Genomic DNA, 23,971 nt, shown 5'->3' on the forward strand with positions numbered 1-23,971 from the left:
TTAAATAATAATAATTATTTATTTAATAATAATACTAATTATTTATTTAATTAAACAATAATAATCCCACCATGAAATTTGATGTAGCCATTCGGACTGTCTTGGAAAATATAGAACAGTGTGGGGAAGAGGTTATTTTGCAACAGTGAGTGAAAAAGGCAGGACACAAAATAGTAACTGCTGAGTAAGTGAAGATGTGTTTTTTAAAACTAGAACCACAAACAAGACTGGGGAGAAATGCATAGAAATACTAAAAGTAAAAATGGTTATATTCGTGTGCTGGAATTGCATTGCTGTGTTTTTATTTTTGCACTTAAGGGGTTTTATTTTTTTTTAATTTATTTTTTTTTTTTGGCTTTTTGCTATTTCTTTGGGCCGCTCCTGTGGCATATGGGGGTTCCCAGGCTAGGGGTCTAATCAGAGCTGTAGCCGCCAGCCTACGCCAGAGCCACAGCAACAAGGGATCCGAGCCGCATCTGCAACCTACACCACAGCTCACGGCAATGCTGGGTCCTTAACCCACTGAGCAAGGGCAGGGACCGAACCCGCAACCTCATAGTTCCTAGTCGGATTCGTTAACCACTGCGCCACGATGGGAACTCCAAGAGGTTTTAAAATATGGTGAACATGGTTTATTTTCATAGTGGAAAACACTTGTGTGTGCTTTAAAAAAGACACTTCCCAATTTAAGTCGCTACTACATTCAAGGCTATATGGAGTTGGGAGGCAAATTTCTAGGAAAAGAGATCCAAGAAAGCTTTCCAAATATTTACCAAGGTCTTTATAATTTGAACGTCTTTAGATATCTCATGGTTGTTTTTCTTTTTTACCTCATACGTTTATCCCATAGACATGTTTGAAGGTGAGGCACCAGATCACATTTTGCAGAACGCTAGTGCAATGTCACAACCAGAATATTGACGTTGATACAGTCCACCTATCTTACTATGATTTCCCTAATTTTACTTGTATTCATTTTGTGTGTGTGTATGTGTTTGTGTGTGTTTAGTTCTGTACAATTTTATCACATGTAAGTTTATGTATCCTCCAGCATCATCAAGATACTGCAACTTAAATCACAAGGATTCCTCTTTTTGGGCTTTTATGACCACACCCCCTTCTTACCTCCCCAGCCCCAAAGGCCCTAACCCCTGGTGACCCCCAATCTGTTCTCCATTTTTATTTTTATTTTTCACACGTACATGGTACCATGTATCATGGTAGTGATTAGCCTTTTCCTAATAAATGATTTTGAGCATCTTGTGCTTGTTAGCTTTTTACATGTCTTCTGTGAAGAAATGTCTATTCTAATCCTTTGTCTGTTTTTAAAATTAAGTTAGGGAGTTCCTGTTTTGGCTCAGTGGGCCCCTGGCCTCGCTCAGTGGGCTAAGGATCCGGCATTGCCTTGAGCTGTGGTGTAGGTTGCAGACGTGGCTCAGATCCCACCTTTCTGTGGCTGTGGCATAGGCTGGCAGCTGTAGCTCTGATTCAGTCCCAACCTGGGAACTTATATATGCTGTGGGTGCAGCTCCCCCCCCCCAAGAAAAAAATTTTTTTTGACTTTTTTATGTTGCGTTGCAAGAATTCCTTTTTTTTCTTTTTTCTTTTTAGGGCTCACTTGTAGCATATGGAAGTTCTTGGGCTAGGGGTTGAATCAGAGCTGCAGCTGCAGGCCTGCACCACAGCCACAGCAATATCCAAAGGATCCAAGTTGCGTCTGTGACCTACGCTGCAGTTTGTAGCAACACTGGATCCTTAACCCACTGAGCGAACCTGGGGATCAAACCTGCATCCTCACGGAAACTATGTCAGATCCTTAATCCACAGAGTCACAATGGGAACTCCTGTTCTCCATTTTTAAATCTTGTCATTTCAGAAATGTTATATAAGTGAAATAATATAGTATTTAACCTTTGGGGACTGACTTTTTTTACTCAGAATAATTCTCTGGAGATACAGCCAAGTTATTGTGTATATCAGTAAATTGTTCCTTTTTATTACTGAGTAGTTTTTATGGTGTGGATATACCACAGCTTATTTAACCATTCACCTGTTGAAGGACATCTGGGCTGTTTCCAGTTTAGGGATATTACAAATAAAGCTGATTCATGGATAGGTTTTTGTGGGAACCTAAGTTTTCATTTTTCTGGGATAGATGCCCAGGAGTGCAGTTCCATGGTAATCATAGTTTTGTAAGAAACTGTCAACCTGTTTTGTAGAGCAGTGGTTGCCACTTTACATTACCTTCAGCAATGTATGAGTGATCCAGTTTCTCCACATCCTTGCCAGTGTTTGATGTTGTTACTCTTTTGTATTTTAGCTGTTCTAGTAGGTGTGTAGTGACATCTCATTGTGGTTCTGATAACTAGAGGGTTAAATAGAGTAACATTGGCTTAAGGCCTCCTAACAGAAAAGGGACAGTTAAGCCAGGTGTTTTACTCCTTCCCTTGGCACGCCTACATCCTATCTCAGCAGGAAGTAGTCACTGAAAGGTCAGGCCCAATACCCACCTTTAAGCATAAAGGGGAAAAACACCCAAAGGGAGAGATGATAGGGATAGAGTAAGATAGTTACACTGGTGGTTGTAGAAGTCCCAACAGGGGACCATAAATAGAGAGGAGAACCTAGGGAACTTTGGGAGACTGCTGTAAGTTAACAGTCGCTCAAGAAAGCCATCAGAACCTCGGGAATGAAGCAGGCTTGCTTAACTATAAAGCCATAAATAAAAGCATGAGATATGCCTCAGGTCATTAAATGAAAGATAAAATGGTGCCTGCATTCAAGTTTAGCAAGATAATGATCCTTAAGACCAAGGACAGTAATTTAAGGGAAGGATGACATTCCAAAGTAGGAGACCTTCATTATATGGAAATCTGAGATGATTCAACATATTTTAGCATATGTTACCACCCTTCTGCTAGTTTGAAAAAGCACCAAGACAGTCCTACTTTGACCTCATATGGTCAATACTGTCTTACCCAATACGGAGAAGTGCTTCGGATACTCAGCCAAATAGAAATGCAGAGACAAGAGTTTTGGGTGAAGGAGAAAACAACATTGCTTTACCAGGCAAAGGAAGCCACTGCAGGCTAATGCCCTAAAGACTGTGCCCTTTTTTGGGAGAGATTAGGAAGTGATTTTATAGCTTGAGAGTAGAAAAGATCAGTGTAGGTATAAGCTTTCATTCTTCTTCTTCTTTTTTTTTTTTTTTTTTTTTTGGCTTTTTGCTATTTCTTTGGGCTGCTCCCGCGGCATATGGAGGTTCCCAGGCCAGGGGTCGAATCGGAGCTGTAGCCACTGGCCTACGCCAGAGCCACAGCAACGCGGGATCCGAGCCGTGTCTGCAACCTACACCACAGTTCACAGCAATGCCGGATCGTTAACCCACTAAGCAAGAGCAGGGACCGAACCCGCCACCTCTTGGTTCCTAGTCGGATTCGTTAGCCACTGCGCCATGACGAGAACTCCCTCGTTCGCCTTCAGAGTTGGTGGTTAGTTGCCCCAGGGCTGGTATATTCCTTGAAGAGGAACCAGGATCCTGTCCCAAGGCTGCACTGTGGTTTCTTGACTGTTACCCCTTTTTTTTTCTGCATCTCCTCCCTTCCCTGATTCGAAACTGTTTGAACCTGACCTTTGGGACCAGGGAAGTTCTTAGAGCCACAAAGGGACCTCTCTAACTGTTCATTTTTGAGAATTTTAAAAATATATTCCCTAAACCTTTATTGGGTTGTAGTTTGTAAATATTTTTTCTCCCACTCCTTAGCTTGTCTTTTAATTTTCTTCATGTGGGTTTTCACAGAACAGAAGTTTGTCATTTTGGTTAAATCACGTTTATCAGTTTCTTTCTTTCATGGATGGTGCTTTTGGTGTCAGGTTTAAGAACTCCTTGCCTAGCCCTTGATCCCAAAGATTTTCCCCTATGCCTTTCTAATATGTTTATGATTTATTTTGGCATAATTTTTATAAGATGTGAGGTTTTGGTTGTTTTTTTTTTTTCTTAACCCCTGCTATGGATGTTCAGTTGCTTCAGCATCATTTGTTGAAAAGTATCCTTCCTCAACTGATTTTGAACCTTTGTCAAATGTCAGTTGTGCAAACTCAAGAACAAAAAAAGCCAATTCAAAATAGGCAAAATGGAGTTCCCGTGGTAGCTCAGTGGAAATGAATCTGACTAGCATCCTTGAGGACGCATGTTCAATCCCTGGCCTCGCTCAGTGGGTTAAGGATCCGGCGTTGCCATAAGCTGTGGTGTAGGTTGCAGATGGGGCTCGGATCTAGCGTTGCTGTGACTGTTGTGTAGGTCAGTGGCTACAGCTCCGATTGGACCCCTAGCCTGGAAACCTCCATATGCCAAGGATGAGGCCCTAAAAATAGCAAAAAAAAAAAAAAACCGGAAAAAGACTTGAAGAGACATTCCTCCAAAGAAGATATATAGATGGCTAATAAGCACATGTAAAGATGCTCAACATTACTAGCCATTACTAAGGAAATAACAATGCAAAACCACAGCAGGATACTACTCCATACCTATTAGAAATGGCTATTACTGGGGGGTTGGGAGGGAGGGAAAATAAAAACTATGGCCCAGGATATGGAAAAATTGGAACTCTTTTGCATTGCTGGTGGAAGTGTAAAATGGTGCAGCTGTTGTAGAAAAGTTTGGCAGTTCCTCAAAAATTTAAAAATAGAATTATAATATGATCAAGCAAGTCACTTCTGAATATATGCCCAAAATTTGAAAGCAGGGACTCAAACAGATAATTGTACACCAATGTCCATGGTAGCATAATTCAAAATAGTCAAAAGGAGAGTTCCTGTGGTGGCTCATTGGTTAACAAACCCGAATAGTATCCATGAGGGTGTGGGTTCGATCCCTGGCCTAGCTCAATGGGTTAAGGATCTGGCATTTCTGTGAGCCGTAGTAGAGGTCGCTAATGAGACTCGCATCCTGTGTTGCTGTGGGTATGGTGTAGACGGGCAGCTACATCTCTGATTTGACTCCTAGCCTGGGAACCTCCATATGCCACAGGTGTGGCCCTAAAAAGACAAAAGACAAAAAAAAAAAAGTCAGAAGGTGGAAACAATCCAAATGTCTGTCAACAGATGAATGGATAAACAAAATGTGATTTTATCCATGTAATGGAATATTATTCAGCCATAAAAGGAATGAAGTACTAGTACATGCTACAGCATGGATGAACGTTGACAATATTATGTTAAGTGAAATAAGCCAGACACAAAAGAACAACTATTGTATGATTCCAGTTATATTAGGCACCTACAATAGAGACAGATAATAGAATAGAGATTGCAAGGGGGCAAGGGGAAGAGGGAAATGGGGAGTTACTATTAGAGGGTATGAAGTTTCTGTTTGGAATGATGAAAAGGTTCTGGAGGCAGACGATGGTAATGGTTGCATAGCATTTTAAGTATACTTCAGTAGTGCCACTGAACTGTATATAAAAATGCTTAAAATAGTATTGCTATGTATATTTTCCAGTAAAGTTTTTTTTGTTTGTTTTTTTAATCAGTTAAGCATATTTGTTTAGAGCATAGAAAAAAACTGCTCTTTTTCTAATCCCTAAATTAGGTCCTTCCCACAGTTCAACGTAGCTCCAACTTTAAACTGGGACCTTTATCCATGCTTATGTAACTTTTTTTTTTTTGTCTTTTTGCTATTTCTTTGGGCCGCTCCTGCGGCATATGGAGGTTCCCAGGCTAGGGGTCGAATCAGAGCTGTAGTCACCGGCCTACTCCAGAGCCACAGCAACGAGGGATCCGAGCCGTGTCTGCAACCTACACCACAGCTCACAGCAACGCCGGATCGTTAACCCACTAAGCAAGGGCAGGGACCGAACCCGCAACCTCATGGTTCCTAGTCAGATTCGTTACCAACTGTGCCACGACAGGAACTCCCCTCTTATGTAACTTTTTAAAAATGATGAGATCACCACATAGATTTCCCTTCACTGAAATAATATTCTTTCTCCCACAAATAAGTAAATAGAGCATAAACAGTGATCATACTCTTACTATGAGAAGCAAAATTGAATTGAGTAAACTCTGTCAGAAGAATACCTAGGTTTTAGCTCTTTGACCTCAACTTGCAGACCTCAAGTTACAGACCTCAACTTTCTTTCTTTCTTTTTTTTTTTTTTGTCTTTTTAGGGCCACACCTGCAGCATATGGAGGTCCCCAGGCTAGGGGTCAAATAAGAGCTGTAGCTGCTGGCCTACACCACAGCAGTGTGGGATCCCAGCTGCGTCTGTAACCTACATCACAGCTCATGGCAACTCCGGATCCTTAACCCACTGAGTGAGGCCGGGGATTGAACCTGCATCCTCATGGATGCTAGTCAGACTCATTTCCACTGAGCCATGATGGTAACTCCTCAACTTTCTTCTTAAAATAGCAGTAATAAACTTATCCCCATGATAAATAGGTTATGAACTTGCTTTGTAAACTGAATGATCTTCACCTGTCATGCATTAGCTGTTTTGCCTCAAAATGAAAGTAAGTTTTGCTGCAGCTTAAAACCAAGACTCTCTTTGGCTCTCCCCATTTCAGAGCTCTCCTCTTAATGGACCTCAGCTTTGTAGATCTAAAATCTTTTTTTTTATTAATGATGGCCATTCTGACTGGTGTGAGGTGGTATCTCATGGTAGTTTTGATTTGCATTTCTCTTATAATCAGCGATGTTGAGCATTTTTTCATGTGTTTGCTGGCCATCTGTATATCTTCTTTGGAGAAATGTCTATTCAGGTCTTTTGCCCATTTTTCCATTGATTGATTGGCTTTTTTGCTGTTGGATTGTATAGGTTGTTTATATATTCTAGAGATTAAGCCCTTGTCGGTTGCATCATTTGAAACTATTTTCTCCCATTCTGTAAGTTGTCTTTTTGTTTTCTTTTGGGTTTCCTTTGCTGTGCAAAAGCTTTTCAGTTTGATGAGGTCCCATGGGTTTATTTTTGCTCTAATTTCTATTGCTTTGAGAGACTGACCTGAGAAAATATTCATGATGTTGATGTCAGAGAGTGTTTTGCCTATGTTTTCTTCTAGGAGTTTGATGGTGTCCTGTCATATATTTAAGTCTTTCAGCCATTTGTAGTTTATTTTTGTGCATGGTGTGAGGGTGTGTTCTAGTTTCATTGCTTTGCATGCAGCCGTCCAGGTTTCCCAGCAATGCTTGTGAAATGGAGTTTTAACTAAAGAACAACCCCCCTTTGGCTACGAAGGCAGCTACAAGCCTTTCCAGCTATGCTCTTCACTATGCCACCCTTCTTGTAATAATGTAACAACTGTGTGCTCTCTGTCCAAGCCAGCAGCCCTGCTAATCAGGTACCCAGCATTGCTTATCAGTTCTGCTTCTGTAACCTTGCTTGCTCAGTTTCTTAGGGAGGAACACTGTCTGCTTGGGGGTGGGGGAGGTCTGGGATGCTTACATGGGAAAATCAAGACCTTGTAGTGTATAAAAGTTACGGAGAACAAAGACCTGGTGCTCAGACTCTGGAGGTGACTCCTCTGAGCCCACACCAGTGCTGAATAAACCTTGCTTTTCCACATCTCCGAGTGCTGTTTGTCTCCTTCCGTTGCCACGGTTTTTGCGGTTTCTGCAACACTTGCTGAATAGACTTTCTTTTTCCCATTTTATGTTCTTGCCTCCCTTGAAAGACAAAGACAAATACCATATGATATCACTTATAATTGGAATCTAATATCCAGCACAAATGAACATCTCCTCAGGAAAGAAAATCATGGACTTGGAGAAGAGACTTGTGGCTGCCTGATGGGAGGGGGAGGGAGTGGGAGGGATCAGGAGCTTGGGCTTATCAGACACAATTTAGAATAGATTTACAAGGAGATCCTGCTGAATAGCATTGAGAACTTCGTGTAGATACTCATGTTGCAACAGAACAAAGGGTGGGGGGAAAATGTAATTGTAATGTATACATGTAAGGATAACTTGATACCCTTGCTGTACAGTGGGGAAAAAAAAATTAGTATACAATGTAGATAATTGTACGCAAAAATAAATAAATAAAAAATAAAATCTTTTTTTTTGCCTTTAAGTGTTTTATTTATTTTTTTCTGGGTTTTCTATTATTTTATTTTTATTTTTTAATTACTCAATTAATTTATTACATTTATGTTGTACAATGATCATCACAATCCAATTTTATATCCACATCCCAACCCCAGCGCATCCCCCCTCTCCCGGAATTGTCTCCTTTGGAAACCAGAAGTTTTTCAAAGTCTGTGAGTCAGTATCTGTTCTGCAAAGAAGTTTATTGTGTCCTTTTTTCAGATTCCACATGTCAGTGATAGCATTTGATGTTGGTGCACTTAGCATGGTAATTTCTAGGTCCATCCATGTTGCTAAAAATACTGGTATTCCATTCCTTTTAATGGCTGAGTAATATTCCATTTTGTATATGTACCACATCTTCTTTATTTCCTCCCCAAAATCTAATTTGGTCGTCAAACCAGGAATCTCTCTTGGGACTGGACTTATCCCAGCTATGGTATTAAGTGACTGACATAAACAAGAACCCTAAGGCGCTAGTTTACTCTAGGGGATTGTGACCGTGTCCAGAGCTTCTCCCTTCCCAGAATCAGACACCCACAAAGCCAAGAGTCATCAGAGAGATACTGTGAGTGATTGAGAGCAGAGGCAAACTGTGTTGAGATTTTTTGACCCAGGATTAAGCCTTATTAAATATTCTACTTCACAATTGCAAGCTCTCCGTAGGAAAAATGGTCCATCATCTCTAGTTCCTTCTCACTAAAAGGTGCTGGATTCACACTGCCAGTTCTGACTCTTGAACTCGCCATGGATTTGGGCTTTCTTTGTTGGCCTCAAGCCTCTCACAGATCCCCTCCCAGCACACTTTGTGTTTTAGCTTAACACCATTTTGACTATAGTCAAGTCTTGTTTTATCCATGGAGTTATTTTGTTTAAGATTTGTTTGTATATGTGGTGATCTCATTCATCATATTTTGATTTTATTAGAAAACTCAATGTTCTTCCAGGATTCATTAGTCTTTAGTTCCAAGGGAATTTTCTGACGGGTGAGATCTGACCTGGCTCTCCCCCAAGCATAATGGATTGGTAATATATTTTCTATTCCCACACCCATCCCCAAGTTTCACTCTTGGCTCATAATCATCATTTTTTAAAAATGCTTGGATGGGAGTTCCTGCTGTTGAAATAGAGTTTTAACTAAAGAACAACTCCCCTTGGCTAAGAAGGCAGCTGCAAGCCTTTCCAGCTATGCTCTTCACTATACCACCCTTCTTGTAATAACTCTGTGCCCTCTGTCCAAGCCAGCAGCCCTGCTAATCAGGTACCCAGCATTGCTTATCAGTTCTGCTTCTGTAACCTTGCTTGCTCAGTTTCTTAGGGAGGAACACTGTCTGCTTGGGGGTGGGGGAGGTCTGGGATGCTTACATGGGAAAATCAAGACCTTGTAGTGTATAAAAGTTACTGAGAACAAAGACCTGGTGCTCAGACTCTGGAGGTGACTCCTCTGAGCCCACACCGGTGCTGAATAAACCTTGCTTTTCCACATCTCCGAGTGCTGTTTGTCTCCTTCCATTGCCACAATTTTTGTGGTTTCCGCAACACTGTGACACAGTGGGTTAAGAATCCAACTGCAACAGCTTGGCCAGCTGCAGAGGTGTGTATTCTATCCCCGGCCTGGTGCAGTGGGTTAAAAGATCTGGTGTCACAGCTGCGGATCAGATTCAGTCTCTGGCCAGGGGGCTTGCATATGCTGGAACTTCCGTATGCTGTTGGTGTGGCCGTAAAAAATAAAGTAGTAAATGTAAAACAAAGAAACACTTGGATTAAAGTCAGTTCGTCTCAGTGATAATTGAGTTCTCCTTGATTAGGTCCCCAATGATGCCTTGTACACTTACTAGTTTGTCTTTCAGCAGTCTTTTTTTTTTGCTTTTCGGGGCCGAACCCCTGGCATATGCATGTTCCCAAGCTCGAGGTTCAGTCAGAGCTACAGCTGCCAGCCTATACCACAGCCACAGCAACGCCAGATCTGAACTGTGTCTGGGACCTACACCATAGCTCACGGCAATGCTGGATCCTTAACCCACTGATCAAGGCCAGGGATCGAACCTGAAACCTCATCATTCCTAGTTGGAATCATTTCTGCTGTGCTACAACAGGAACTCTAAGCAGTCTTTTTTAAAAATTGAAATATAGTTGATTTGTACATACTAGGTTTTGATTTTTTTTGTCTTTTTGGGCCGCACAGGCTGCATATGGAAATTCCCAGGCTAGGGGTCTAATCAGAGCTGTAGCTACAGGGGTGGGGTGAGAGGGGCAATGGTGAGCACAGGGCTTTAACCATCAGTGGCTCAGCTGGAGCCATGTGGCAGAACAGGAGGTGAAGAGTCTAGGGTTTTTTTTTCTTTTTTCATTTATAATGATTTTTATTTTTTCCATTACAGCTGGTTTACAGTGTCCTGTCAATTTTCTACTGTACAGCAAGGTGACCCAGTTACATGTATACATGTGTACATTCTTTTTCCTCACATTATCATGCTCCATCATAAGTGACTAGAGACAGTTCCCAGTGCTTATACAGCAGGATCACATTGCTCATCCATTCTAGAGGCAATAGTTTGCATCTATTAACCCCAAATTCCCAATCCATCCCACTTCCTCCTCCTCCCCCTCAGCAACCACAAGTCTGTTCTCCATATCCATGATTTTCTTTTCTGTGCAAAGGTTCATTTGTGCCATATATTAGATTCCAGATATAAGTGATATCATATGGTATTTGTCTTTTTCTGACTTCACTTAGTATGAGTCTCTAGTCCCATTGATGTTGCTGCAAATGGCATTATTTTGTTCTTTTTTATGGCTGAGTAGTATTCCACTATGTATGTATTACCACTTCTTAATCCAGTCATCTGTCGATGGACATTTAGGTTGTTTCCATATCTTGGCTATTATGAAAAGAGCTGCAATGAACATGCGGATGCATGTGTCTCTTTCAAGGGAAGTTTTGTCTGGATATATGCCCAAGAGTGGGATTGCTGTGTCATATGGTAGTTCTATGTATAGTTTTCTAAAGTACCTCCATACTGTCTTCCACAGCGTTTGTACCAGTTTACATTCCCACCAACAGTGCAGGAGGGTTTGAAAGGTCTAGGTTTAAAGTGGTGGTAACAGGGAAAGGAAAAGAACAAATCTGAGTGATAAAGGACTCTGCTTATGAAAACTGGCAGGACTTGGTGACTGGTTTATAGTAATAAGTGAACAGGAGGAAGGAAAGACACTTCTAAGAGTTTGAGTTCAGGGTGTGACAGTGGGAGATGGAGATCTCTGACAAATGGGTAAGTGAGGAGGGAACACCAGTGCAGAAGACAGTAAATATGGCTGAGGGTTTTTTGTTTCTTTGTTTTTTGTCTTTTGGGGCCGCACCCATGGCATGTGGAGGTTTCCAGGCTAGGGGTCCAATCAGGATTGTAGCCTCCAGCCTATGCCAAGAGCCACAGTATGGGTCTGAGCCCCGTCTTTGACCTACACCATAGCTTATGGCAACACCACATCCTTAACCCACTGAGCCATGACAGGAACTCCTGGCTGAGTTTAAATAATAGGGTGTTAGCTGAAAGGCATGATGGTATTTCTACCTCATTGTAAAATTTTATTCACTCTGTGACACTTTAGAGTTACCCTGGGGACAGAAAAAAACCTAAAACCAGTGTTATACAGAGGGCATCTGTTCTTGGCTTCCTCTGAGAGGACCAACAGAACACTGGTTGTCCTCCGCTCTGGAACTATTTATCACTATAGAATTTAGGAGAAATTTTCTGAACTTTTGTCTTGCTAAAAACAAATATTTTTGCCTCATTTCAGTGACTTATCTAGGAATAAAGCCAGGATGCTGGAGTAGTATTGACTCTTCCATGAAATTATAGCAGGTTAAATCATTCACTAAGAAAGCAGCAATCCAGTTAAGGCTGGTGCATGGTTTCCTTTCTCAGATTTCCTGTTCGATGGAAGAGCTTTCATATAGGATTAAGTAGGTAAATAATAGTTGGCAAATATCTGACACCTGAGAATTTAAAAATACCTTAATGTTCATTCAGCTTTGTTCTGGCTTTTGTTTCAATGGGCTGTAGATTTATTGGGGGATAGAACCTAAATTTCAAGTTCTTGCAGCTCTGAGCAGCATTTCCTCATCTGTGAGGCAAGAGTCATGGCCTACATGACCACTCCTCTACTCCAGAATTCTGACTCAGTGATAGAGAAGCAGAGTGTATTTAGGGGATTTACCTAAGTGTGGAAGTCAAATTCCCAACTCCTACCACCAGATGTCACTGCTGCTCATTAACTAGAAACAAGTTGGTAGCTTCTGGGGACAGCAGGATCCTAAATATCAAACACCAGAATTTACTCATTCTAATTAATTCTATAAACACTTATTGAACATTTGTTTGAGCTAGGAACTGATATTATGTGCTTTGGATTGAAAAAAAAAATCAATCATGCCCTCAGACTAGTAGAGAGGCATGGAAGCAACCATACACCAGTGCTCCAATAACATGTAACAGTAAGCCAAGACATCTAAGTTACAACATCACTCAGGGATATCTTCAGCCCTGGGTTAGGTCTCCCAGCCTGCTCCTATACCTAATATTCATCATGATTTTTTTAGATCACTGATTTAATGCCAGGTTTCCCTGCTAGGCTGCAGGTAGAGAGGAAGGCTGACACACCTCTTGTGCTGCCACATTCCCAAACAACCCAGTAATAAATGGTAACAGTAATCATTCAGAGCTTATTAGATAGGTGCTATGCTAAGTCCTGTGCATTCACCATTGCATTTAATCTTTCCAACAACCCTAGGCCACTGCTATTGTCCCCTCTTTTATAGATGAGGAAACCATGGCAACTCAGCTAGTGACAGAGCCTTGAGTCCAAGTCTGATTCAATTAAAGAAATAGTAACTTCCAGAGTTCGCGTCGTGGTGCAGCGGAAACAAATCCAAGTAGAAACCATGAGGTTGCGGGTTCGATCCCTGGCCTCACTCAGTGGGTTAAGGATCTGGCGTTGTGGTGAGCTGTGGTGCAGGTTGCAGATGTGGCTCAGATCTGGCGTTGTAGTGGCTGTGATGTAGGCTGGCGGCTACAGCTCTGATCAGACGCCTACGCCTAGGAAACCTCCATTATACGGCAGGTGTGGCCCTAAAAAGACCAAAAAAAAAAAAAAGTTAACTTCCATAATCTCATGCCAGCCCATACACCCACCCTAATTTACCATTTTTCAGGCAAGCAACCTTACTCATTTTCTCCCCATCACCTAATGCTCACTGTAATCTCAACATTTCACTGTTCTTCCATCCCCTAGCTGTCTAGACCAATTTCTCTCAAATTAGTATTCATTTATGAGAAAAATTTTCTTAAAACTATTCCCCAGCTTTTTCTTCTACAGAAGGCTTATCCTTTGTGACAGAAGTTTAAGACTGCCTGTAAGCATCTCCTAGAGGCTATGAAGAATTCCTAGGAATAGCGTATATTTTAAAAGCACTTTTCCCACAGACCCAAAAAAGCTATATAGGACTGTAGGAACTACCTAATTCCATCTTTTTTTTTTTTCTTTTCAGGGCCACACCTGTAGCATATGGAAGTTCCTAGGCTAGGGGTCAAATTGGAGCTACTGCTGCCAGCCTAAACCACAGCTACATGGGATCTGAGCATGTCTGTGACCTATACTACACTACAGCTCATAGCAACACCACATCCTAAACCCACTGAGGGAGGCTAGGGATCGAACCCGCATCCTCGTGGATCCTAGTCAGATTCATTAACTGCTGAGCCACGAAGGGAACTCCCCATCTCACATTTCTAACTAGGATAAGATTAAGAAAGCCCTGATTTGGTCCAGGTTATACAGTCAGCAGAGTGGTAAGTCAAGAGCATGATGTACTCTCTTGCCTAAGTATATTAATTTATAACTGTTGCCACTGTACCACTGATTTCAAATGCCAACATTTCAAGTCTCTAACACCTCTTGTCATCTGCCCCTTGACTACCCAGGTTCTATTCCCAAACCTATAACCTTCTCTAGCTATGTGACTTTGGGTTAACTATTTAAACCATTCATACCTCAGTTTCCTCCTCTGAAATGAGGATCTTAGTTCCTACTTTTTAGGGCTGTCAGGAAACTTAAATGACATTATACATGAAAAGTGCTAAGAGCAGAGTGTGGCACAGAGTAAATGCTCAATAAATATTACCTATTATTCCAATTTGGTAAAAACCCTTTAACCATGGCTACTACAAAAGGCACAAAATGTTCTCTTTTCTTGGAAGCACTTGTGCTACTATGAAGAGTGATTTTTCACCCCAAAATTGAAATAAATACAAGACATTTGGTGTGTTCTCTTATTTTATTAACACTACATTTACCATGTTATCACCATGGAATGTAAATTCAGGTTAGACAAGAGAATTTCACAGGTGCAACAAAGCATTCTGTAGTCTACCAAAGTTTGGGTATAATGTCTGACCAAACAAGCCTGCTCATAAACCAATCACTTCCATTATAGGCAATTTATTTAGTTTAACATTTATGATTCTTACAGAGAAAATAAACTTACTGCACATGTTTAAAAAGTATTTTTCATTTACTTTTGCATTAGCACTTAAAATTATTTCTATTTCGAGATGACATTTAAATATTCTAACAGCAGCAAAACATAACTCTGCAATTATGAAAGAGCTAAATGGGGATCCATAATTAAATTAGTCTCATGTTTACAAGCATGATTCTGAAATAAGTACTACTTCTACGTTGCTGTTACCAACTTTTTATATTTGGTTTAAAAACACACCAAACATACTGTCAATTGTAGAAGGCTTATAATGTTATACTGCATGCACTATTCTGAAAGGGCTCCTCAAGAGCCAACCAGCCCTTTAAAACTGAATACTCAGTCCACAGGGCAAAGAGTTAAATTAACTGGAGTAAATAGGATTTCTACATTACATCAAAAGCATGTGAGCAGCAGCTAGGAGTATTTCAGGATTGGCATGTTGTCTTCTTTAGAACTAATTTCAACAGAAAAGTTTAGGAAGGTCGACATTTTACCACTACCAAATGCATTTAAAGGTGACCTGCTTCTTTTTTGCTAATGTGACTCCCCTGAATAACCTAGCTACTTAACTGGTCACCAGTAACTTGGTCACCAGGCAAATCAAGCCAAGAAAGAAAACCAGTATTCAAATTACTGCATTAATGTCTGACCCATTTAATTTATTCTCAGTATAAATATATAACCTCAATGTGAGATGTCTAACTAAGACAAGCACCACCAAGACAGCATCTCTTCTTCTAAGGTTTAGGTTTTGCCCAGAATTCTCGATACATGGAGTAACCCATACCTAAAGAAAAAGAGTGGTAGTTAAGCATTTAAATATTTTCTTCAATATTAAGAAAATTAAAAACAGCTCATAAAGTATCTAAAAGTAGTACTCTTGCTAGCAGACAATATTTACAAGAGGAACAAGACCCTAGGCTGCTTACACTCTTGTCTTCTTAAACAATTCAAATTTCTAAAATTCTTTTAACATAGTTTTCCAAGTAGCTCAAGACTAGTATGACTAACTGAGGCTGTTAAAATAAAATCGATATTTATCTGGCAACTTTAAAGAGTCACTCCTACCATACAATACCAGATAAAGTCAAAGAATCATAAAACCAATAGAAGCATGTAATATCTTTTCCACTTCAAAAACTCAGTAGAATAGTAGTCTTGGTCTTTCCCAGATAATGTATATTACTACCAAGGTAACAGACACTTCAAAGGTTAGCTATTATAATTTCAAAGAAATTATGAACTCAGTGATGGCCAGGAGTGTCTTCTCTTTCTTTAAAATGTTAGTAAGATTACCATAGACAGTACAACCGTGTCACTATTTCAATTACTTTTATCTTTTTTAAAATTATCTTTTATTATTTATTGCATGAAAATGAATATAACTGACATTTGCAAACAGCTTTAAGGTGAGCTAAAACAATCTACATTGTTTTATTTACAAAGAAATCCATTAATAGGGAACCACAAATTTGAAAATGTCCTATAGGAACCTACCAAGAGTCATTGCTCCCACAACAAAGCCTTGGGCTGCCACACGCATGTGAATCAGATGAACGGACATTTTAGTATTTCCTCTGCTCTTCAATTTATATAATCCATATGCAACGATTGCAGCAAAACCTGCCATTCCTATAAAACAAATAGCCACAAGTCATGTCAAGTGCATGAGGGCCGAGAAGCAAGATGATTTTACCACTAATCAATGATTTTTATAAAGATGCTTTGAGTATCACTTAGCTAACATACAAATTGAGTTTTCTACTTTCCTGTCTCAGACCCAAAAATCCCTAATTGGTAGCAAACAGTAACAGATCCAGAAAGTTAAGATCCAGATCTTTAAAATGTTAGCTTGTGGAGCCAGGAGATAAATTTCTTGACAGGAGTGCCAGGAGAACTCTTCTTCTCTGTCCTACCTCCACCCCGAAGGGATCAGTTACCTCAGCAGAGACTATAATAAACCGTAACTGTAAGCGTAACAAATTTTTTGGGGGTCCTGTGAGTCCTTCCAGAAAATCATTTTGAGTCTGAGGGTGGCCTTGGGGTCCCAACACACAGGATAATTTTTTTTCTTTTTTAGGGCCACACATACGGCATAGGGAAGTTCCCAGGCTAGTGGTCAAATTGGAGCTGCAGCTGCCAGCCTATGCCACAGCCACAGCAATGCCAGATCTGAGCTGTGTCTGCAACCTATGCCACAGCTAGTGGCAACACCAGATGGATCCTTAACCCACTCTGTGAGGCCAGGGGTCAGACCCACATTCTCATGGATACTAGTTGGGTTCTTAACCCACTGAGCCACAATGGGAACTCCCAGAAGAATTTTTATAATGAAAGTTTTATCATGCCAAGCCCAGCATATTTCAACATATGAAAAAATACTTGAAAATAAATGCTTTCAGGAAATGCTTGAAGAACGAGTTGACTATAATTCTATTGTCAACAAGAGACTGATTATTAGACTGTCCAAGTCAAACTTACCAATGGGGACAAATGGTGCCTCTTTTGCTTTTCGGATAAGTTTAGATCCCTGATCCTCATCATATGAAGAAAGAGACACATCTGTGTCAGTTGACATAGTGATTGAAGAATCTTCCTAAAAGAGAATGTTCATGAAGTTCTGCAATTAAAAACATTTCTTCATTTAAAAAAATTTTTTATTTCCATTATCACAGGGACCAAAGGCACCATTCTCCCAATTTAGTCATTTTCCTTTACACAGGAAGCTCATTAGCATTTCATCACAAGGAAGTAATAACATTCAATTTCACCTTAGTCACAGTAACTATGTACACACTTTCTTCCCATTGAGCTGATCTGAACAGCCTGTCAACTTTACCCTTAGATAAAATAAGGGAATCACACATAGTATAGAATTGACACTCTGATTAGTGTCAATTATAATAAACTCATAAGTCCACTACCCATCCAACTACTCAAAATCTTACCTTAGCCTTTGTTTTTTGTTGTTGTTGTTGTTGTTGTTTTGCCTTTTCTAGGGCCGCTCCCATGGCATATGGAGGTTCCCAGGCTAGGGGTCGAATCTAAGCTGTAGCTACCGGCCTACACCAGAGCCACAGCAACACGGGATCCAAGCCGCATCTGCAACCTACACCACAGCTCACGGCAACGCCGGATCCTTAACCCACTGAGCAAGGCCAGGGATCGAACCCGCAACCTCATGGTTCCTAGTCAGATTCGTTAACCACTGCGCCATGATGGGAACTCCAGCCTCTGGGTTTTTCATGGGCATCATACTCCCTTTGATAATAAAAGCCCTCATTCAACACTTTGGTATTCAAGGGGTGTTGGTAGTAAAGGTCCTCAAAGAAAATCCAACTCCAGAGCCGGGGGGGTTAGAGCTTAGTTTGTAAAGTGAAATCATCTCTGCAAGCTCCCAACCCTACCGGAAGAGTCCAATTTGTCATCTGACAAAGAAAACCTTAATCCAGAAGAGCTGTCCAGTACCACATAGCGGAATAGGAGAAAACTCAGATGAGAACTAGACTTTCTCTTCTTCTGTCTCTCTCCCATTGATACTAGAGTTGGATTCGTTTCTGCTGAGCCACGTCGGGAACCCCCAGACTTTCTCTTCTTTTTCTGTGCTCCATTACCTGCTAATTGAATAAAGCTCTATCTTCTGAGCTTTTATTATATACAAGGCTCAACAAGTTCAAGATTTAGGAAGCTCACTATGTATTTGAAGAGATAAAATATAAACACTGAAATAACAATTCATAAACTAGATTAAAAGGAGCGACACACACAGCAGAGTGAGGTCACTTGCCAATAACGTAACAGACAATGACAATTGAGTTTAGAGTGTGATATCTTTCAGCTAAAGTAGGTTTGGGAAGTTTCATAGAGACATGAGATTGGCCCCCAAGAAACTGCATAAATGAAGAAGATGTAGAGATTAAAAGTTGTATTTATTTTAAGCCAAGATATTTGTTAATTTCTTTCATAACTATTCATAAATTTCTTAAAGGCAAAGCTCTCAAAAACTCTTGGTTACATAGTCCCATGGGAGTCCATACTTTCTCTATAAAACATTTTTATGAATATGTTTAACTGTTTCTCTTGCTAGAATCCCTGAAGTATCTAGCTCCATTGCTTAGCACAGTGCTTTGCTTGCACTAAGTATACCAGAAAATGTTTGTTGAATAATTTTAAAAGTAGTACTTTTCAACAGTTAAAATTATTCTCAGGTAATTTATTTTGGAATATTTGGTGAAAACAGTAACAATTATACAGATTTGTAGTTTAATTAGTAAGAAAAATGCCAAGCTGGAGTTCCCATTGTGGCTCAGCAGTAATGATCCCAACTAGTATCCATGAGGATGTGGGTTCGATCCCTGGCCTCACTCAGTGGGTTAAAAATCTGGCATTGGAGTTCCCGTCGTGGCTCAGTGGTTGAGGAATCTGACTAGGAACCATGAGGTTTAGGGTTTGATCCCTGGCCTTGCTCAGTGGGTTAAGGATCCGGCGTTGCCGTGAGCTGTGGTGTAGGTTGCAGATGTGGCTCGGATCCCGCGTTGCTGTGGTTCTGGCGTAGGCTGGTGGCTATTGCTCTGATTAGACCCCCAGCCTGGGAACCTCCAAGTGCCATGGGAGCGGCCCTAGAAGAGGCAAAAAGACCAAAAAAAAAAAAACAAAACAAAAAAACAATAACCTGAGTAGATATTGGATCCTTGCAGCCAGAAACCAAAGCATTATATATCACAATCCAATTTTAAAAAACTAACACCTTTTTTGCAGATATAAAGGCATATTTTCTTCCTTTGCTTTAATTATTCCTAAACTACAATGTCATTTAGGAACTGTCTTTAAAGTTGGTAGCTTTTCTTTAATTTCTCACATCTGGATCACTATAATTGTCCGACAGGTTAATGAAGAAAAGTCTCCTCCCCATCCCCCCTTTCAGAAGGGAGGAGGATAGCCATCTACTGTATGTATATAAAAGAACAAAAGAAAATCTGTGGATCTCCATTCCTCACCTATGATAGACTCTGAAGTTTGTTTGAGTAGGACTTTTGATGTGGCTTTTGGATAGTGGTCCCTGGAGTAAGAATCAGGGGTGGAACCATGTGGTCATTTACGCTTTAAATAATTAATGATAATCTATGATCCAGAACACCTTGTATATACATTTCAGGATGAAATTACTAAAAAGGAATATTAAAAATTCAACACATGGAGTTCCTGTTGTGGCACAGCAGAAACAAATCCGACTAGGAACTGTGAGGTTGCAGGTTTGATTCCTAGCCTTGCTCAATGGGCTAAGGATCTGGTGTTGCCATGAGCTATGGTGTAGGTCAAAGATGCTGCCTGGATGTGATGTTGATGCTGCTGTGGCTGTGGTGTAGGTCAGCAGATGTAGCTCCGATACAACCCCTAGCCTGGGAACCTCCATATGCCACAAGTGTGGCCCTAAAAAAAAGGCAAAAACAAACAAACAAAAAAAAACCCCAACCAACACACCATACATTTGTTATTCTATACTTCAAATTATATTTAATATGATCTTAAAAATTCTAACAGTATTTATCTATAATACTTCCCAAATATAGGATTTTGACAATTCTCTTCCTAACTACCACCTACTAGTTTCTCAAGTTTCATGATTTACAGTCACCTAAATCGAGAATGGTTAACTTTTTTTTTTTTTTTTTTTTGCTTTTTAAGGCCACACCTGCAGAATATGGAGGTTCCCCACTAGGGGTTGAATTGCAGCTATAGCTGCTGGCCTATACCATAGCCACAGCAATGCCAGATCCTTAACCCACTAAGTGAGGACAGGGATTGAACCTGCAACCTCATGGTTTCTGCTGCGCCATGATGGGAACTCCAGAATGGTTAACTTTTAACGTATCAGGGTCAATAACTACAAATCATAGAACTTTAGAGTAATAATCCAGGTGATTAATCCATGCCAACAGCCTTATTTTACAGGTGAAGAAAAGGTTATAAAGGGTTATGTGAACTGCTCAACAGTAATACATCTCTCGCAAAGTAGGATTAGAACCCAGCTCTCCTGATATGCAGTCCAGGGTTCTTTTATTGACAACGTATCAACAAATCCTCAGCCTTAAAATACTGGTATATATTTATTTATTTACTTATTTATTTATTTTTTGTCTTTTTGCCATTTCTTGGGCCGCTCCCACGGCATATGGAGGTTCCCAGGCTAGGGGTCCAATCGGAGCTGTAGCCACCGGCCTATGCCACAGCAACGCAGGATCCGAGCCACGTCTGCAACCTACACCACAGCTCACGGCAGTGCTGGATCCTTAACCCACTGAGCAAGACCAGGGATCGAACCCGCAACCTCATGGTTCTTAGTCGGTTTCGTTAACCACTGAGCCATGACAGGAACTCCAGCTGGTATATATTTAATCTTAAAAACATTAAAATCCATTCCTTTATAGAAGCCCCCACTTTTCTTTGACTTGTAAATATGTCAGTCATGCCTAAAATTGGATGGAACTTTCTTCCCTGTGACTTAACTCAGGTAACAATTTCAATTGTGATTTCAAGATTTTTTTCACTAGCACCACTTCTAGATTTCCCTTTATTATTGTTTTCTCATTCACCCACAGCAGCTGACCCAGATCTCTGTCAGAAAGCTAGCTGAACAGGTACAAAAAGAGGCACCAATAACTAGATACTCAAAGCCAGCATGGAAAACACGAATTAGTCTGTAAACTTATTACTTATTAAGTATTACTTATAACTTATTACTTATTAAGTAATAAACTACTGAAGACCTTTCTAAATGCATGGGAACCTAAAACAGACACCTTTAGGAAGGTGAGCTGCCCGGCATCAGGAGATCTGATTTAACAGCTTAAAAGATCTTCACAACCTGTCATTTTGGTCACAAGAATTAGTACAACGGTGGCTTCAAATTCTGATTTTGCATTAGTCACCTGTCAGCTTATTTAAAATGGCTGCAAAGGCCCCACCCTGGAGATTCTGATTCAGATAGTCTGGGGGCAGAGTACAAGTAATCTATTTTAAGAGGGCCCCTTCAAGTTATTCTCATGCACAGGGAAAAAGAGAACCCCTGGTACACAGAACTCAAACACAATTGTCATGCTGGGGCCTAGTACCACTTCAGTCCGTCAGAACTTTTCATCCAAAGCTGGTGAGAGTGCCTGAGCACTTCCGGAAGCATAGATACCTTCCGTAGGAATTCAACCGAAGAGGAAACAGCTGCTTCTAGCATCGGTAACATAAAAAAAGACAGGTGAATAAACCCGCCGAATCATTTTGGCTGTTCCCAGTTCTAATCCTGTGCTAAATTTTGTAATCTCTAATTTGGCAGGCTTACTTTTCAGGAAGAAATGTAAATCCCGCCACAGATGCTCTCAATATAAGCCCGGGGCCTTCTTACTTTCTTGCAGCAGGAGAGGGTCGCCAGGGTGGGAGGGAACACGAGAGATGAGGGAGAAGAGAAAGTCGAAAACAGGAAGGTCTTGTGCTTTTCGCCCTCCCCTCAACCCTTCAAACCTCCTTCCCATCTCTTCCTGTGACCTTGTCAGGACTCCATGGCGGGAGCGCTCTTCCTCTCAATCCCTCCTCACCCCCGCTCTCAGGGCTACCCGCTCCCCACAGTCGGCCCCAGTCCACTTCCTCCCCAGCCCCATCCGTGAGCTTCTCAGACTTTGCTCCATCCTCCGTGTGCCCTCATCCGACAGAGCGTCAGGCCTTGTCTTCGGACCCCAAGCCCTCACTGAACCGCGAGGTCGGGCCTGAGCCCAGCCAACTAGACATTGCACCCTTCATCGCGGGAATCACCCCCTATTCCCAGTCCCACGATACCCAAGGTGCTCTTAGCTCAGCCCAGTGCGGCCTCACTTCTTCCCGTCCTACGGCCTGACGTTTCCCGCTTCCAATAACCCCCTCAAACTTCACTTACCGACTATAACAAGACCTCACAAACGCCAAACTGCTCTTGGTCCTACGCCTGTCTGGCCGGCTTCTCACCATCCCGCCCGCGGCCGGCCTCAGCCAATCAGAAATCGGCACCCGGCACGCAGAGGAGGGGCGAGTGGGTGCGTGCTTGTGCGCGGTGGGTGCGGCCGCCCGGAGCCGGGCTTGGATTGGCTGAGACAAAGCGTATGGGCCGTGGCTTCGCGGCCAGAGCTCTCACTTGGGGAGCGCGTCAGAGGTTAGAGTTCGGTGGCCGGGGGTTAGGCCGAGGAAGGTCAAGGGCTCATGGCCTCCGGCGGGGCAGTACTTGAGCTTACCCTTGCCCTATTCCTCTCGGGCCGCGGTGGGGGCGAGCACCTCGAACGCTGTATCCCGAGTGCCTGCTGGGTGGGGCTGGTTATGAGGGGGTTCAACCCGGGTCCACCCGACTCTGCGAGTGAGATGGGAGCCCATATCTGCCCTTGGTGCTGGGGTAGCTAGGTCTACTCCCAAGCCTGGCAGTCATTCTCCGGGAACGTGGCGTTGTGGAGCTCGGGTCATAGCGCTTACACTCTAGTGGGAGGTGGCCATTAATTGCATGCACAGGATCGCCGGAGCTGTGACCTCACCCAGACCGGGGTGGCTTAACCTAAGGAAGGAAGTGTCAGAGGCCCTTTGTAAGAGTAAACTTCTGGGGCAGTGCCCCTAATTTGATCGTAGAGTAATTAGTAACTGACGATTTGGTGCAAAGTTTCAAGCACTGTATGTACCATGGGGACTATATCTGTGACCAAATTATCTCTGAACCAAACCAGGTGGACTGCCAAGTGCTCTGTCCTACAGGTAGGAGCTCGGTGTCATGTGTGCAGAATTTTGAAAATCTTTTGTCTCATAATTGAGTTAAGGCACATGTAGGAAGCTTTCATACCGTGTATGATAATTTAGAAATTCCATACCTTGGTTGTGTGGTGTGCTTTTGGCTCCTTGAGGGCACTTATTTTGTCTAGTTCATGCTGTTATCTACTTGAACACAGATCAGTTAGGGCCTTAGTATTGTTTTTGTTTTTTTGGCTTTTTAGCATCACACTTGTGGTATATGGAGGTTCCCGGGCTAGGGGTCCAGTCAGAGCTACAGCTGCTGGCCTGAGACACAGCCACGGCAACATCAGATTCAGGCAGCGTCTTCGACCTACACCACAGTTCACAATGAGGCCAGATCCTTAACCCACTGAGTGAGGCCAGAGATGAAACCTGCATCCTCATGGTTCCTAGTCAGATTCCTTTCCACTGTGCCACGAGGGGAACTCCAGGACCTTAGTGTTGTTAAATGAAGAAAGGACTTAACCCAGTAGTGTAGGAGAAAATGTCCCGATAAAAATGCAGAAAGGAGAGACCCCGGCCATGATGACTAAGCAAAGTCTAGCCATCTGCCC

At 41.7% G+C, this 23,971-nt stretch overlaps 1 protein-coding gene across 2 annotated transcripts; it reads right to left on the reverse strand.

The window, feature by feature from the left end:
- Window positions 1-14,403: 14,403 nt before the first annotated feature.
- On the reverse strand, window positions 14,404-22,643 carry HIGD1A (HIG1 hypoxia inducible domain family member 1A). Of its 2 annotated transcripts, XM_047771203.1 has the most exons (5): window positions 22,546-22,617; window positions 21,958-22,023; window positions 17,106-17,220; window positions 16,122-16,256; window positions 14,404-15,411 (listed from the first exon to the last, which is right to left on the reverse strand). In XM_047771203.1, the coding sequence occupies exons 3-5, from the start codon at window positions 17,200-17,202 to the stop codon at window positions 15,362-15,364; spliced, it is 282 nt and encodes a 93-aa protein (XP_047627159.1). In that variant the 5' UTR covers window positions 17,203-17,220; window positions 21,958-22,023; window positions 22,546-22,617; the 3' UTR covers window positions 14,404-15,361. The 2 variants fall into 2 exon arrangements, with proteins under 2 accessions (XP_047627159.1, XP_047627149.1); XM_047771193.1 differs by lacking the exon at window positions 21,958-22,023 and having other exon boundaries at window positions 22,546-22,643.
- Between the last annotated feature and the right edge of the window lie 1,328 nt (window positions 22,644-23,971).

The sequence above is a fragment of the Phacochoerus africanus genome, chromosome 1 (genome assembly GCF_016906955.1).
Source record: "Phacochoerus africanus isolate WHEZ1 chromosome 1, ROS_Pafr_v1, whole genome shotgun sequence".
In the NCBI taxonomy this organism is placed as follows: Eukaryota; Metazoa; Chordata; class Mammalia; order Artiodactyla; family Suidae; genus Phacochoerus; species Phacochoerus africanus.

Excerpts from the sequence above, each read along its gene's own strand:
- HIGD1A (XM_047771193.1), bottom strand. The coding sequence starts at position 17,202 with ATGTCAACTGACACAGATGTGTCTCTTTCTTCATATGATGAGGATCAG. Across the intron at positions 16,257-17,105 it reads GGCACCATTTGTCCCCATTG|GAATGGCAGGTTTTGCTGCA; the intron begins GTAAGTTTGACT and ends TTTGTTTTATAG. Across the intron at positions 15,412-16,121 it reads TGTGGGAGCAATGACTCTTG|GTATGGGTTACTCCATGTAT; the intron begins GTAGGTTCCTAT and ends CTTTTTCTTTAG.